At 30.2% G+C, this 15,016-nt stretch overlaps 1 protein-coding gene across 1 annotated transcript in view; it reads left to right on the top strand.

Annotated features, from left to right (window-relative positions):
• The window catches only part of LOC132742118 (uncharacterized), a 72,369-nt gene that overhangs the window by 44,161 nt on the left and 13,192 nt on the right, over nucleotides 1–15,016 (top strand). The window contains exons 44-64 of the mRNA XM_060730440.1: nucleotides 367–583; nucleotides 1,293–1,558; nucleotides 2,886–3,099; nucleotides 3,779–4,012; nucleotides 4,391–4,534; nucleotides 6,169–6,363; nucleotides 6,540–6,794; nucleotides 7,712–7,916; nucleotides 8,199–8,365; nucleotides 9,047–9,208; nucleotides 9,467–9,592; nucleotides 9,872–9,997; nucleotides 10,217–10,360; nucleotides 10,602–10,715; nucleotides 11,136–11,393; nucleotides 12,187–12,309; nucleotides 12,745–12,870; nucleotides 13,245–13,370; nucleotides 13,814–13,945; nucleotides 14,241–14,318; nucleotides 14,642–14,806. Of these exons, the coding sequence (XP_060586423.1) occupies nucleotides 367–583; nucleotides 1,293–1,558; nucleotides 2,886–3,099; nucleotides 3,779–4,012; nucleotides 4,391–4,534; nucleotides 6,169–6,363; nucleotides 6,540–6,794; nucleotides 7,712–7,916; nucleotides 8,199–8,365; nucleotides 9,047–9,208; nucleotides 9,467–9,592; nucleotides 9,872–9,997; nucleotides 10,217–10,360; nucleotides 10,602–10,715; nucleotides 11,136–11,393; nucleotides 12,187–12,309; nucleotides 12,745–12,870; nucleotides 13,245–13,370; nucleotides 13,814–13,945; nucleotides 14,241–14,318; nucleotides 14,642–14,806 (3,577 nt within the window). The remainder of the gene's footprint in view (nucleotides 1–366; nucleotides 584–1,292; nucleotides 1,559–2,885; nucleotides 3,100–3,778; nucleotides 4,013–4,390; nucleotides 4,535–6,168; nucleotides 6,364–6,539; nucleotides 6,795–7,711; nucleotides 7,917–8,198; nucleotides 8,366–9,046; nucleotides 9,209–9,466; nucleotides 9,593–9,871; nucleotides 9,998–10,216; nucleotides 10,361–10,601; nucleotides 10,716–11,135; nucleotides 11,394–12,186; nucleotides 12,310–12,744; nucleotides 12,871–13,244; nucleotides 13,371–13,813; nucleotides 13,946–14,240; nucleotides 14,319–14,641; nucleotides 14,807–15,016) is intronic.

Genomic DNA, 15,016 nt, shown 5'->3' with positions numbered 1-15,016 from the left:
CCAAGTAAATTAACCAAAAAAAGATCAAAATATGCAAAAAAAATATTACTGCATTAGTCACACAATTGAAGTATCGTGATAAATACTGTAAAATCAGTCATAAACCACGTAAACATGTAATTTATTACCTGAATCTTTAGATAATCTGTTTACTTAGTTGCTTATTTTTTGCAGCGTTCTACGGTAAGATTTTATTGTCTTCAAATAACAGCATATGCACATTAAGGACAAAACAATCAGTATGCATGCATCACTATATTAATTACATTCTACTTTTCTCAAGCAAACCTTGATAAGATACTATTGTTGACGTATCTGAATATTGAAAATTGTCAGTTTCTAAATTACATGTATTTTGTATTGTAGACTGCGACATTCCAGATTGTTATTGCAACAAATGGTATGGATACGTATGCATTATTTCTATACGGATACAACATGATGGGTTGGAAACTTGTTTCAGCCAAGAATGAGAAGCCTGATATATGGATCGGTTATACAGCTTCAGGGGTATATCATAGCACTGATATCAATTCATTCAAGAGATCTGCACTCGAGATAGATAAAAATGCAGTTACAAACGGTAACTATAAAAATATTGCATGTTACAGTTATGTAATAAAGATGTTGTTTCATACCGAACAATTCAGGGAAAGTACAAAGACTTTCCATGACTTCTTTCTAAATTTGCTTATAAAGGCACTCAGTAAGGACCAATAAATCACTTTTTAAATGCTTACCTTATTTTGACAAAGAATGCAAGGAGAAATCCTGACTGTATTTATGCTGACGGAAACAGATGTTACGCATGCACCCAGCATCTGTTCGCTATTCTCAGTACATAATTAGAATTTTACCTTAAAATGATAGATGGTTTGTCCAGGTTTAAAGATGGACATGTCCATTATAGATATTGAGCGTGGTTAAGGTTGAACTGTTTATGATTCATTGAGTCTTCGAATTTGTCGATGTAAACCAGGTGTGATAAATATACATATATAATTATGAGCGCAATAAAACACTACATAAGAATCTTATCTGTCAAAAATTCAATGTTGAAAAGAAATTTTATTTTCACATAATTATTTTCTGCCGAATACAAATATGGTTACCAAGTTATATTAATCATTTATTAAAATAAACAAATATATATCAGTTAGAATAGACATTTTGATTTACTAGTTAGACTACAGTGCACAATGTTGAATGCCAAGGTTTGTTTCATGTCTCTGTCTACAGACAAGACTTGTACTTTCTGACCTATTGGTATTTCTTTTTTATTTATTATTTAGGAATTTCTGGTCTGTTATTCGAAAGACTTACCAAAGTTGGAACAAAACAACCCAACTTTGCAATCAGTTGCATTGACTGGTACAACAAAAATAAGCATTTAGAAGCAGAGATCAGAGAAACATCAGATAAAATGCCAGAGTGTCCATGCAGTCTTGACAGTCTGGGTTTCGATCCATGGTTTTGGGGATCAAGTGACGATATGATAAATTCAACTGTTTACAGTGTGCAGATCCTGCCTTCCCAATTATTCAAGCCTTACGGAAAGGTACTCATTTGAAATTAAAAAGTTTGACATTTTTAGATGAATGTCAAGCCAGCTTTGAATATGCATGTTTGTAAGTTGTATGGGGTTTTCGTTTTTACGCCCGAATTGTTATATCAATTACCACATCCCCCTTCTCGCTCTTTGTCAGCCTGTGTGAACATTTTGGTGTCGGTACCATAGCTTTTAAACCTGTAAAAGACGTTCATGCTTTTATATCAAACGTGTAAAAAGTGTGATCCATCGGAAACATTAACTTACAGAAGAATTCTATGAATAAATTGCAGACCCAAGTTTGATTGAGTCTGTTTATGAAGGGTAAGAGAAAAGAGCAACATCCTTTACGCCCCCTAGCACCGACTTAAGTGGTATTCAATATTCATCACTGGAATCACAATGTGACATCATGCCTTATTCAATTTTCAAATGCTGGAATTTAAACCAAGTTGACGTTTCAAGGTTAAAGATTTGCACCGGCTCTTTTTCTTTTGGATAATGTCTTAGATGTTCATGATGTTTTTGTCAGATTTATATTTATAAAAATCATATCTTTACTGGGATGACGTTCAGAACCCCGTTATAGGGGCATTTGGTATACAGGATTACAAGCCCGAATGAAAATTCTTAATTTTGAATCATTTGAATTCTTCCAACTGTCCAGTTGTAAGATGCTTGTTTATGAGTTAAGGATATGAGAGGTTGGGGTTTGAAAACAAATGCGAGCAACTAAATATTTTTATTGTTCATTGTTTAGTGATATGAACATTTTTTCTCGAGAAGATAGCAAATATGTGCCAATAAAATTGAAGTTTTTTCTAAAAAGTAGTAAACAAATGTATACCTAGGATGTTTTACTTAAAGGGACATAATGCCTCAGAAACGATATTTCTTCTTTTTCTTCTAAAAGCACATGTTTTATAGTGTTTTAACAATGGTTTTAAGGCACGTGAGATACTTACCACGCTGAATGATAGATAATTTGTCATAAAAGTAGCAAAATATTAAGAAAATAGTATATTTACTTAAAAAAAGATTACTAAATCAATGTAACTTTACTAATTGTCAAAAAGCATTTAACGCAAAGAATGGTTTCATTATGTTTATGGTCATGGTTACGTTTATGATGTGTTTTTTTTGTTTTCTCCGTATTGATTTGAAAGGCGGGAACACAACATTGAAGGGAATTAGCAGGTCAATATGCTGTTGAATAGACGGTCAATTTACATCTCTACGTTACTTTAATCTGATATGTTTTTTTTTACCAAAAATGAATCAGGACATATGAAATTTAACTAAACATTATGCAAACTATTCATATGTTCTCTTATAGACCTGTTTGTATAACATGACAACTGGGCTGTGGATGAATGAGATACCAGAAGCTGGAGGTTTCAACATCCATCATCCAGACTTAAATGCCCGTGGACACACTGAGAATGATCTCAATGCTAAAATGTCATGCTGTGAGAAATCAAAATTGTGTAATTTATATTATAAATTACATCCTGTCGGATCATGTTACAATGAGACATGGTTTGAGTTAGGTAAGTTCTTTATGATGAACCTCAGCAATAGACAATAATCTTAAAGAGAATAAAGCTATGTATTTGTTGTCTTGTCTCTGAATTGTGAATTGTTTATAATTGATTTGATTAAATTTATTACAGAATAGAATACCTAGAATCATGTTATTGCATATTAAAAACAACAGGTGTCATGCGAGAAATAATCACCAACCCTCCTTAAATAGCAGAAGAATATTTTGTTCCGAAGCATTTCATTCTATTTACGTAGAATACTCATTCACATTAAATATCATAAACAATATAGGTTATAAATCTTGCAAAAGTAATAATTTTACTGTGTTTACAGCGTTTAAATATTTAATGAGATATTGCTGTATACACTTTAATTAAATTTGAAAAACAATTGAAGACGAATTTCGAACATGATATTTATTTTCATTTAGGTTTAGAGAAACAATGACATTTGTTGAATAACCAATGTATATACGTTTTATAAAGGTGAATTAAAGGTTGATTTGGGCCATTATCTATCATTACTATTTGTAAATTGTTACACACATGTAACTATGATAAATACCTACCTACCTTCCGTCATACCTACCAACCTACCTTTTTTACTTTACACCGAATTTTACTTGACTTCACATGAATATTTATAAATGATAGTTTTATAACTACGAGCATTTCATCATTTAAGGCACTACTTGGGGTGATCCACATTTCAAAACGCTTGATGGAAATAACTACACTTTCAATGGTCTTGGTGAATTCACTTTACTACAAATGGATAATGGATTTCGGTTACAAGCACGTACTGGACGGGCGGTTAAAGAGGATGGCAACTTCTCTGATGCCACTATATTTACTGCCTTTGCCGCCTCCGATAGTTCCGGGGCAAAATTCCACGTTGAACTAAACGACGCTGAAAACGGTAAAATTTGTATCGAAACATCTTTAATCATTTATTCATTTAAGAATATAGTTTACACCCTTAGACATTATACATTTAACAAAGATACAAAACGATAATTTGTTGAAGTGCATTTATTTATTTATTTCTGTTTTCTAGCTATTGTCACTTGTTACTGATTTATAATTTCACGATAGTGATTAAATGTTTAAAAAACACATTGAAATATTGTGACCTTATAATTTGATAAGACAGTACAAAACCTTCTTTTCTTAAAAAAGGAACAAAAGACATTGAAACAAAAATTAATCTGCTTGTTTTCTATTTGCTACTGACCCTTACACTACTGGCAATGAAAAGTTAAAATATTAAGATAACATTTAAACTCATACTTTTAAGGTCTTACGCTCTACGCCAATGACGTGGATCTTTCTCTGCTATTTAAGAAACTAGGCGTGGCATCATTTGGATATAGAACAAATGAAAGCAACTTAGCCCTCCTTCGGAAAGAGGATACCTTAGTTGTATTTTTTCCGTCCGTCGGTAAGAGCATTTTAATCTTTTTAACAATGTTTTATGAATAGAATTAATTATTTGCCTTCTTGTTATTATGTCTCTTAGTGTAAAATAAACATATTTTTCACATATTTCTATAGACATCATGTTCATAAATTGTTTCCTTGTTTACAATCTTAAACGGTATAAAGAAAAAAGTCCTTTATTTTGTTCATATACGTGCTAAGCATTCTGAACTTAAAATGACATTATGCTCATTTTTTCCGTTGTCAGATGAGCTTAATTAGAGAAATATTTCTAAAGATTGACTGTAATGGTGATTAAACACTAAGTGATAATGAAAAATGTCTAGGATAAAATGTAATATAAAAAGATCTCGAAAATAAATATAAAAGCATATGATTTTTGTCCCTCTTTTCACATTGTTTCGATGATGGATTTAAAACATGCAAATCACTTTTATAAAAGAATGCAGCTTTGATTGTGAATCAATACTTTTTGCCATGCAAATAAAGTGGTATTTTGCCTTTTATAAAATACTAAATCACAATTATTTAGTTGTTCCGTCAAAAGTCTGTGTTACGAGCCAGGCGTAACGAGAAAGAAAAGCCAGCAACAAACTTGTAACAATAACAAATTTATTACAGAAAAATTATTAAAGTAAAAATAAAATAACAAATTATCTTTACAAATACCTGAAGTCCAAATAAAAATTACAAATGTCTAGTCTGATCCTGGAATGATCCTTTTTTAATAGCACAGTTAAATCCAAGTTAAATCCAAGAACACTTTAGAAAAAATTCCCACAATAAAATCCACAAGAATAATTAATAATCCAAGCTCCAATAAATCACTTAATTTCCAAGTTGAATAATACTCCAAATATATTGATGACTTAAAAGATCACTGATGACTAAAAAGGTAACTGATGACTTAAAGATAAAAGTAATGAAAAATGTCTCCTTATAAATATTAACTAAGAAGTTTCTAGAATAGTCTTCCATTTACTACAGTAATCATAATCTAGCAACTTCACCAATAAAGATCATTCCAGAAATTTCTATCTAAATATAATGCATGAGTTTTCTATAACAGTTAAGAACGTTCTAGTACATACATGTAGTTTATGTTCTAAAAATAGAACAATGATAATATTGGAAATACCAACTGGTCAGATACAAACTATATACATGTAATATGTTGCATACATAACATCTGGTTCAGTTATATTGGCAATGACCAGGAAAAAAAGAAATAAGAAATGAAGATTTTGGTAAATAAAAATAAAAGTGTTTTAAGTAAAATTTTATTGGCAAAAAACAAACGCATGTCCACCGCCATGTAATCCTTGTGGATATAACATGTTTATAAGTATACATAATAAGTAGTGTAATAAACTATGCAGTTTACGAAGCTACATCAATAATATCAAAATGCCAATATAAGTCATAGAAGTATAAACATGTAATAATAATAATAATAATGATGATGATGATCATCATCATAATAATGATAAAAAATAGAATTAGAAAGTTAACGTATACTTATATACATATACTAAACTATTTGAGCTTCTCTTATACATAGCACAATAATAAAGCAATTGTTTTACACGGTTACTTTTAACCATCTTATAATAATCTTTTTCTGAATATTTCCAGCAATAGCATTAAATATAACAGTTGGAGTAAAGATGCTTTCAATGAATGCAATCGTTCCAAAAGTCTACAGAAATATGACAGAAGGACTCTTGGGGAATTTCGATGGCTTGGCTGACAATGATTTTATCGCTCCAAATGGAACTAATCTCGGTTCAAATTTGAACGACAGTGAAATTCATCAATTTGGACTGCTGTGTAAGTTTAACATTATTTTTGATTTGCAATTGTTTTAATTGTGATAATAAACTAAGAAATTAAAATAGATATAGCTTAGTAATGAATGCATATTTTTTACTATTTTGATATATTTTCTACTATTTTGTTGTTTGTATATATTGTTTTGTTTTCTTTTTTATGTTTTACTTTTATAGGGTTAGTAAGTGGCAATAATACAAGTGTTTTTAAATACTTTGACAACAATACCTCATCTGACTATAGTAATAAAAGTTACATACCAAGATTTCTTGATACTGTGGAACCGGCTAAAATAAAAGAAGCTGTGAAATTATGCGACGGATTACAAAATATTCAGTGTGTTTTTGACTTTGCATTTACTGACAATGAAAATGTTGCAAACGACACAAAGAAAAGGAAGAATAAAGCGGATGAAACAGACATGGAAATAAGTAATGAACTTTGACAACTATTTCAAGAAATTGATATTATTGTAAAATGATATCAGTTTCATAGGAACTTACTTAGAATCCGTTTTATTGCAAAATACTGTAAAATGGTATGTAAAAATTACATGGATTAAGAATCTACCGTATTTGAAAACTTGTAAGACGACATCAGTAAAATAGGAAATGATTTAGAATTCATCGTATTGAAAATTTTGTTAAATTATATCAGTAACCTAGAGAATGATTTATAATTCTGTGTATTGATAATATTGTAAAATGATATAAGTTACATAAGAAATAATATCGAATCTACCGTTTAGAAAATATTGTTAACTGGTATCATTTAATAAGGAAATGATGTCTAAGAATTCAACTAATTGAAAATACTGTAAAAATATATTAGTTACCTTTGAAATGATCATCTACAATTTACTTTATTGAAAATATAAATATTGTAAAATGGTATTAATTATCTGGGAAAAAATCAGTTTTGCATCTATTGATTTCATTAAAAAGAAAATGTTTACATGATTTTACCCCTTTGGTTGAGTTTGAATAATATTGATACCTTGCATCAATTTTTAAGGTCGATATGACACACTGATATTATTTCATCCTTAAAACAAAATGCTTTTGTTTCTTTGTCAATTAACGTGTTGTTTAAGATCTATCATTATTATTAGAAACGTTAGATATGAGTACATGTATTTATGTAAGAAAATTCTGTTTATGAATACAAAAACAAGGTTGCAGTGAAGTTTCCATTTCATGCTTGGTTGCTTTTAACTGGCAGACAAAAGAAAATAAATAGTTCGTTGTAATATCATGTACAGTAATATTTGTATTATCTTAATAGCCTGATTTTATTTAACTTGATAAAATCTCAGTATATATCACTGTATAAAACTTTTATTTTTCAGGAAAGGTTACACCTTCACTTAAAGGTTGTGATGTTCTATATATTTTGGATCGCTCGAAACAAATCAGCTGTAGTATTGAGGTGCTAGGTGACACCGACAATGATCTCATATTCAACTTTACAGACAACACTGCAAATGCTATATTTAACCAAACATCAAGAAATCTTATGTTCATGCAGACGTCTTTTGAACCCGTAAAAATTAGGTTAATATTTTATACTTAGAAGACCATTATAATTTTATATTGATAAATTGTCAACACAAGTTATATAAATTGCGTTGGACCCCAAAGTGCGGTGTTACAGTGCAGCAGCATTAATTAATTGTTTGATCCTTGATATCAATTTAATATGCGTTGAATGTAAAACTTTTATTGCACTATCTTCTTCATCCTTTAAATTATTTGGCCGTGTTAGATATAGTCAGGTCAGTAGTACGAAAGCAATACATTATTTTCCGTATAAAATAACTATGATATTTATTATAGTATCACCGTTATAAAAGATGGAAGAAAAGCTATCCCCTTCACAGTTAATGTCAGGTTCTGCTCGGGTTGTAATGAACATGGCAATTGCACAAATAAGACAAGATCTGATCAACGAGAGGCCGAGTATTTCAAATATTTAGAATGTGTCTGTGAACCACAATATGAAGGTACACATTTCTTTTATATGTTAGATGTATGTTGAAAATTTAGTTTCCTGTGTATGCATAATTCTGGAAAAGGGGTGATCTCACGTAAACATTGAAAAATAATAAACAATAATATATGAAAATTGCAGACTCGGTTTGATCGAGTCTGTTCATGAGTGATAATGTAACTGTGACCCCTAGTAAGCACCGGCTTAAATAGTATACAATTTTCAACACTAACGTGCAGGAATCAATGATCCCGAAAGACCAACTAAACAAATTAATGAATGAAATTAATGTAAATAAGGGAGATTATCACATTATTAAACTATGGGTCTCTTTATTCAAGGATAGTTGACATGATTTTTATGAACCAGTGATCACTAGCTTTTAATCTTTGTACTCGTATATCACTTACACTAATCAAATTAAATATGTGACGATCAAGTCTAAAGTTTTGCAAAAATATGTATAGTTCAGGAACATTTACTTAATCCGAATTTTTCGAATCTAGTAACAACTATTTTAATTTAATCTAATTGTAGTTACTTTACAATCTTCAGAATGCAGCATTGTTCCATGTCATTAACATATAATAACAACAAATAACCAGTGAATATATTAGTATTTATTTAATAACGACACGGTGAATAAATCGTCTACATTGTATCTAGATTTTTTCGGGATAATCTATTATTCAAGGTGATGATTGCGAGCAAGAATTTGATGGTTGTGCTTCAAATCCATGCTCCGTTGATAGAAACTGTACAAAGTTGACGGCATTAGAACAGAAGAAACTTGGTAAAAGTTACAACTGTAGTGCCTGTCCTGACGGATTCATAGAGGATGGCGATAAATGCCTTGGTTAGGAAATTAACTCTGCTTGAAAATACCTATTTTTATGTCGTTTATTCAGCAATACTAAAGACAAAGTTATTACGCTATTACGAAAGTTAAAGTTAAATTAATGCAATTACTATTTCCAAATGAAGACCATCCATAGTAAACAAAATACTCGTGTACTATTTTCTTTTTCTCAAATTGCAGTGAGTCAATAAAAAATAAATAGTATAAATGAAATAAGAAACAATCTGCTATTTTTCTATTGTTATCTGTTTGTAGATATCGATGAATGTGCTGCCAAGTCCAATCTTTGTGAACACACGTGTTTGAATGTGGACGGATCATATGAATGTCTGTGTAACATTGGATATAGAACAAGTTCAACAAATAATAGTCTTTGCAATGGTAGTAATTTTATAAATAGAAAGCTTGAAAAAATTATTCGAAACATATGTTGTTTTCATATGTATTTTATTGAGACTTAAATGCGACATTAAGAATGAACTTTGTTTTAAGCAGTATAAAATAATACGGTTGGGAGCTATGTTTAGAAGGATGTCATAGAATTTACCTATTATACTATAGTTAATACATATGCATGATCAATTCCTTGTTATGAACACATAAAAAATGGACGGGCGTAACACTTCAATGTACACTTATTAGTTATCCCTTTAATTTTAGATATCAACGAATGCGACGAATCGATTAATAACTGTAGTCAGCTTTGTGAAAATGTGAACGGTGGTTTCAAATGCAGCTGTTTTACAGGTTTTATCTTTAACAATGTCACATGGAACTGTGATAAAGGTGTGTTTCTTTGCCATTCATTGCTTTAAGAGTATATTTTCTCAAAATCAAAATGATATCTTAAACTTCAATACCAATTTAATAAAGTATTTTTTCTTGAAATATTGCATCATTTATTTTGTTGCTCTACCAAATTATTTTGTTAAATAAAGTCAAAAGAACGTAAAGATAATTCAACAATATTAGCTCAATCTAATGTACATTTTGCTATCAAAATAGATGTCAAAGCGACAACATGTACAGAAACAAAAATCATCGACTGTAGTCACACCGCTGGTTGTACTGTAGATGAAATCTCTTTAAATGAGACATGTTTTTGCGAAAATGGGTTTGAACTTTCTACTAATGGCACTGCATGTATAGGTAAACATTTTAATATGTTGAAATAAGTATGTTGTATTATAACGTATTTTTTATTTTATAACACAAATATATACAAAGAAGTCGAAAAACTCATTCTATAATTGAACCGTTGCCCTAGTTTTGGGCACGGTAGCTTTACAATTTAGCAAAGAGTTAAAAGAGGCAAAAATAAATATTTAAGATACACTCAGTCAGTATTTATTGAAAATGTGATGAATGTATAATGTTTGTTTTCACTTAGATATTGATGAATGTGAACGTAATATATGTCCTCAAAGATGCAACAATACTTTTGGAGAATTTCAATGTTTGTGCTATTCCGGTTTTAAACGTCAAGAAGATTTGAGTTGTAAAGGTTAATATTACTTTTACTGTTTGACATGATTAAAAAGGTATTCATCTATCATTTAATGCCTTTCCTTGTTGATCTTGTTTGTCATATCTTATCACTTTTATGTTAACAGAAAAGTAAACTTTATTCATTTGACAGTACAGTCCATAAATAGGCTCAATCAAACCGAACCTGCAACATTTTAAATTTTGTCGTTTTGGACTTTCTTTAGGGATTTGTATATACTCTTATTATATTTTGCCATGTTTAAATATTTAAGATATTAATAGAATGATTGAGAGAGAGAGAGAGAATAACTTACTTCTGGAAATTAATATTTGCTATCAAAATCAATATAGGTGTTTTATATCTATTCCTTCTGTTAGAAATGTATTAATTAGGATTTAATGAATTTATTTTATCGATATATTTGTATTTTAACAGAGTGTGAATTTCCCTATTGGGGCGATGGCTGTTTAAATGAATGTAAATGTTCAGGAAGAGGAGCTACAGACTGTAACCCTGTGCGTGGGTGCATATGTAAAGATGGTTGGCATGGCGACAAGTGCGATGCCGATATAAATGAATGTGATATACTTGTTGACCCTTGTCAAGACGTTAAAAAAGAATGTATAAATGAACCTGGGTCTTACAGCTGCAGATGTAAAGACGGATATTCAGAAAATGACGGCCAATGTCAAGGTAAACTGATTTTGTTATCGTATGACCATTTAACGACTGGACTATCCTTCGAAAAGGGTAGTTGTTTTTCTTCATTAAAATCATATTACAGTACCATTTTTTTTTGCTGGTAATGCATGTCAGAAATCATTGTTAAACTACTAAATCCGCGGTTGTTTGGTATGGAAGCATTTATTCTGTCTGCTTTTGGTGAAAGGAGGGGTGTCAGATCATATAAAATTTTAAACAGAACCGAATTAATGTGAACAGATAGGCATTTTGTAATTTTGTACTACAACAATCATTATAAGTATATAAATAATGTATTGTTTACTTTTATGTTTGTAATTTTACTAAATTTAGGAAGGCTTTTACTCAATATATATGAATAAACACAGTCAACAACTCCCAGTTTTAAATTACTATTTGTTTACATGTTTAGTTTCTTAGTGTGGGTTAGACCGAGATACTACATGTATATATTCTTGCTATTGTGCTCGAGGTCCTTATCCGAAGTTTGACGGAACGTGCCAAGAAGATGCGACTGCATGCATTTGTCTGCATTCATAACCATCGATATCTTCTCGTATTTATATTTTATTCATTTATGTGTTTTGAATTTCCGTTTGATGCCAGAGAACTTATCCAAATTTTTATGGCATTGCACCAAAATAACGCATCGGAAAATTCAAAACTATTAACTACTATTAAGGCATTGAACACATAAAAATCATGATGCAAAAGCTGTGTAATTTTACTTTAAGAAATTGTTTTAAATGTAAATATAAACTTGCTATATTATATTGATTTGTAGATATTGATGAATGTTCGAGTCCGATTTTAAATGATTGTGAAGGTTTTTGTATCAACACAATTGGAGGATATTCATGTGGTTGTTCCGAGGGATTGACAATTTACGAAAACACACGCTGTAAAGGCAAGTGTAAACTATATGTATATATTTTTTTAGATCGGTGAAATAAAGAAAAAAAATATGATAGCCTCGATCGGTAAAAGAAAATGTATGATTTAAGCATGAGAAACAAAACTAATAAACTTATATGTGAATCAAATATTTTTGAAGATATGTATCTGAGCAAAACTATTCAACAACTAAACGAATTCGAAAATCACTACATTATAATAAAGCCATCAAATTATCAAATTCACCAAAGTATTAAAGTATTAGTATATCAATTTCCGTTATGTTTAAGTTTAAATTCTAGTCTCATATTTCAAATTTTGAAATAATAGAATAAGAGTTTTACCTTAATTTTCTTAAACTCTTATTTAAAGTTTGTAGATTATTGCGCGTAATTTAGATATGTGGAAGCATTCTTTAACAGTGTACATGATATAAAATATGTTTTAGATATAGATGAGTGCGCACTCGACCTTGACGACTGTGAGCAAAGATGCCTCAACTTTAAGGGCCTTTATAATTGTTTTTGTCATTTTGGTTATCACCTCAACGATGACAGAAAGACGTGCAAAGAAGGTCAGACCTCTATTATTTCTTTTGTGCGTTGGTTCTTTAAATTGAACTTAAACAATTCAAGGACAATGAACACTATAATACATGTATATCTTTAGCCTTGATAAAAAGCAAAATCAACTGTCAAAACGACATTTGAAAATGAAAGGTAATATCAAAATCCAAGTCTGATGAGTTGAACATTAATTTTATTTTTTTTATAGTCATGTTGTTTAAGGCTTTTTTAGTCAGTGATGTTTATATCATATAACATCATTGTCAAGTACGTCACCGAATTTTTTAACAGTATTTTAGTCAATACTTTAGAGGAATATCTGATATTAAGCGTGCTATAATCTGTAAAAGGCTCATTTTCTAAAATGATATATATATTGTAGTTGACAACCCATGCAAAGAAGAGCTTAACCTGAATTGCTCGCACTTCTGTGTTAAAACCGAAATATCCGCCAAATGCGAGTGCAGAAACGGATTCGAAATTGGAGCCGATCATCAAACATGTCTAGGTTTACAATTTCACATTTTTTACAATTAAGATAATTAATTTGAAGGATATATACTTTTAAATTCTTTGTTAACTTTTTTTTTAGTAATGTGGTTTTTTATAACGTATAACTCCATAATGAGATACATTGAATGTTCACCATTAACACGTTATAGAATCAGTGTTATGTGATATAGCATGACATGAAAATTGGACACTTGATTCTACGATGAAATTTGACCTAAATAATTTGGCTCTAAAGCACCCCTCCTCCCCAACAAAATATGATAAACAAGATCAACAAGGAAAGGCGGCATACACACATTCATTCTGATGACAAAACCTCTTTTACTTTGCTGCTAAAAGTCATTTGCAAAATTTAATGACGTAAGCATTAGACAAAAACAACGTTCTGTACTTCTTTGAATATGTTGAACGTCGGTGATATTTTATGCCTCCGTGCAGATATTGATGAATGTTCCTCAGCAGACACAAATGACTGTACTGACGGTGCCGAATGTATAAATACCGATGGCTCTTACGAGTGTAAATGTCCAATAGGCTCAAAGCTAGAAAATGACGGCAGAACATGCTCAGGTTAGAAGATGAGGTTTATACTTTATTTTATAGCTTTAACTTAAGCCAAAGTTTCTTATTAAATAAAAAGTAATTATCACAAAATAAGTGAATAAAAGTTATTGTCTTGATATGTTTTGAGAAATCACACCCTTTCTATATTTTTGAAATAATAACTTCTAAACAATGTTCACCTATAACAAGCAAATCGCAAAATTGCATAAAATCTATTTAAGATATTTTAATGTTAAAATTACATTTATAAATATAAATAATATTATATATCATATAAAAGTTTTTTAAACTTTTATTATAGAATGTGACGAATATCACTATGGGAATGATTGTTCGGAAAGCTGTAACTGTATCAATGGAGATTGTGATCGAAAAACAGGTAAATAGCTTACCAATCTTCTACAAGGAGCAAAACAATCAACGCTATATATAAGTAAAATATATTTGCCAACTCGTTCACTTATTTTGTTTAAGATGAACTTACCTTCCAACTGATATCCCCATACACCAGGAATGGAATAAAATTTTATGTTTTGACTTCAATGACAGGGGGATAAGGCACGAAGACACGAGCTGGATATATGTTTTTGTCCGTTTCGTATTATATTAACTTCGGTCTTACAGTCAATCTATTTGAAATTGCTTTTTAATCTTAAGATTATGTGCCATACACTTTCATTTTATATCTCTTCTACCTTTAAGGTTGTATTTGTGAGAGCGGATGGTTTGGAAAGGATTGTGATAGAGACATAAATGAATGTTCGAGCACATTATGCAGCGGTGACAACAAACAATGTATAAACACCCCTGGTAGTTATAAATGTATATGTAAATTAGGATATACAAATGAAAGTGGTGAATGCAAAGGTTTGTTATATTCCATGTATAAAAGTAAACTAATTTTACACGAGTATAGACTGATACAAAAATGAATAAACAATTATATAAAGTTCAGATCAAACAGAATTTATGTAAATTAGTGGTAAATGATATAATAAAATCAAATACGACTTGTAACTACGAGATTCTATATCTAATAGGTGTACACATAAAATGGTGATGATGCTTTGGGGAATG

The sequence above is a fragment of the Ruditapes philippinarum genome, unplaced genomic scaffold (assembly GCF_026571515.1).
Source record: "Ruditapes philippinarum isolate M1 unplaced genomic scaffold, ASM2657151v2 ctg6661_1_1_1_1, whole genome shotgun sequence".
NCBI lineage: Eukaryota > Metazoa > Mollusca > Bivalvia > Venerida > Veneridae > Ruditapes > Ruditapes philippinarum.
This window is presented reverse-complemented; position numbering and strand designations above follow the sequence as displayed.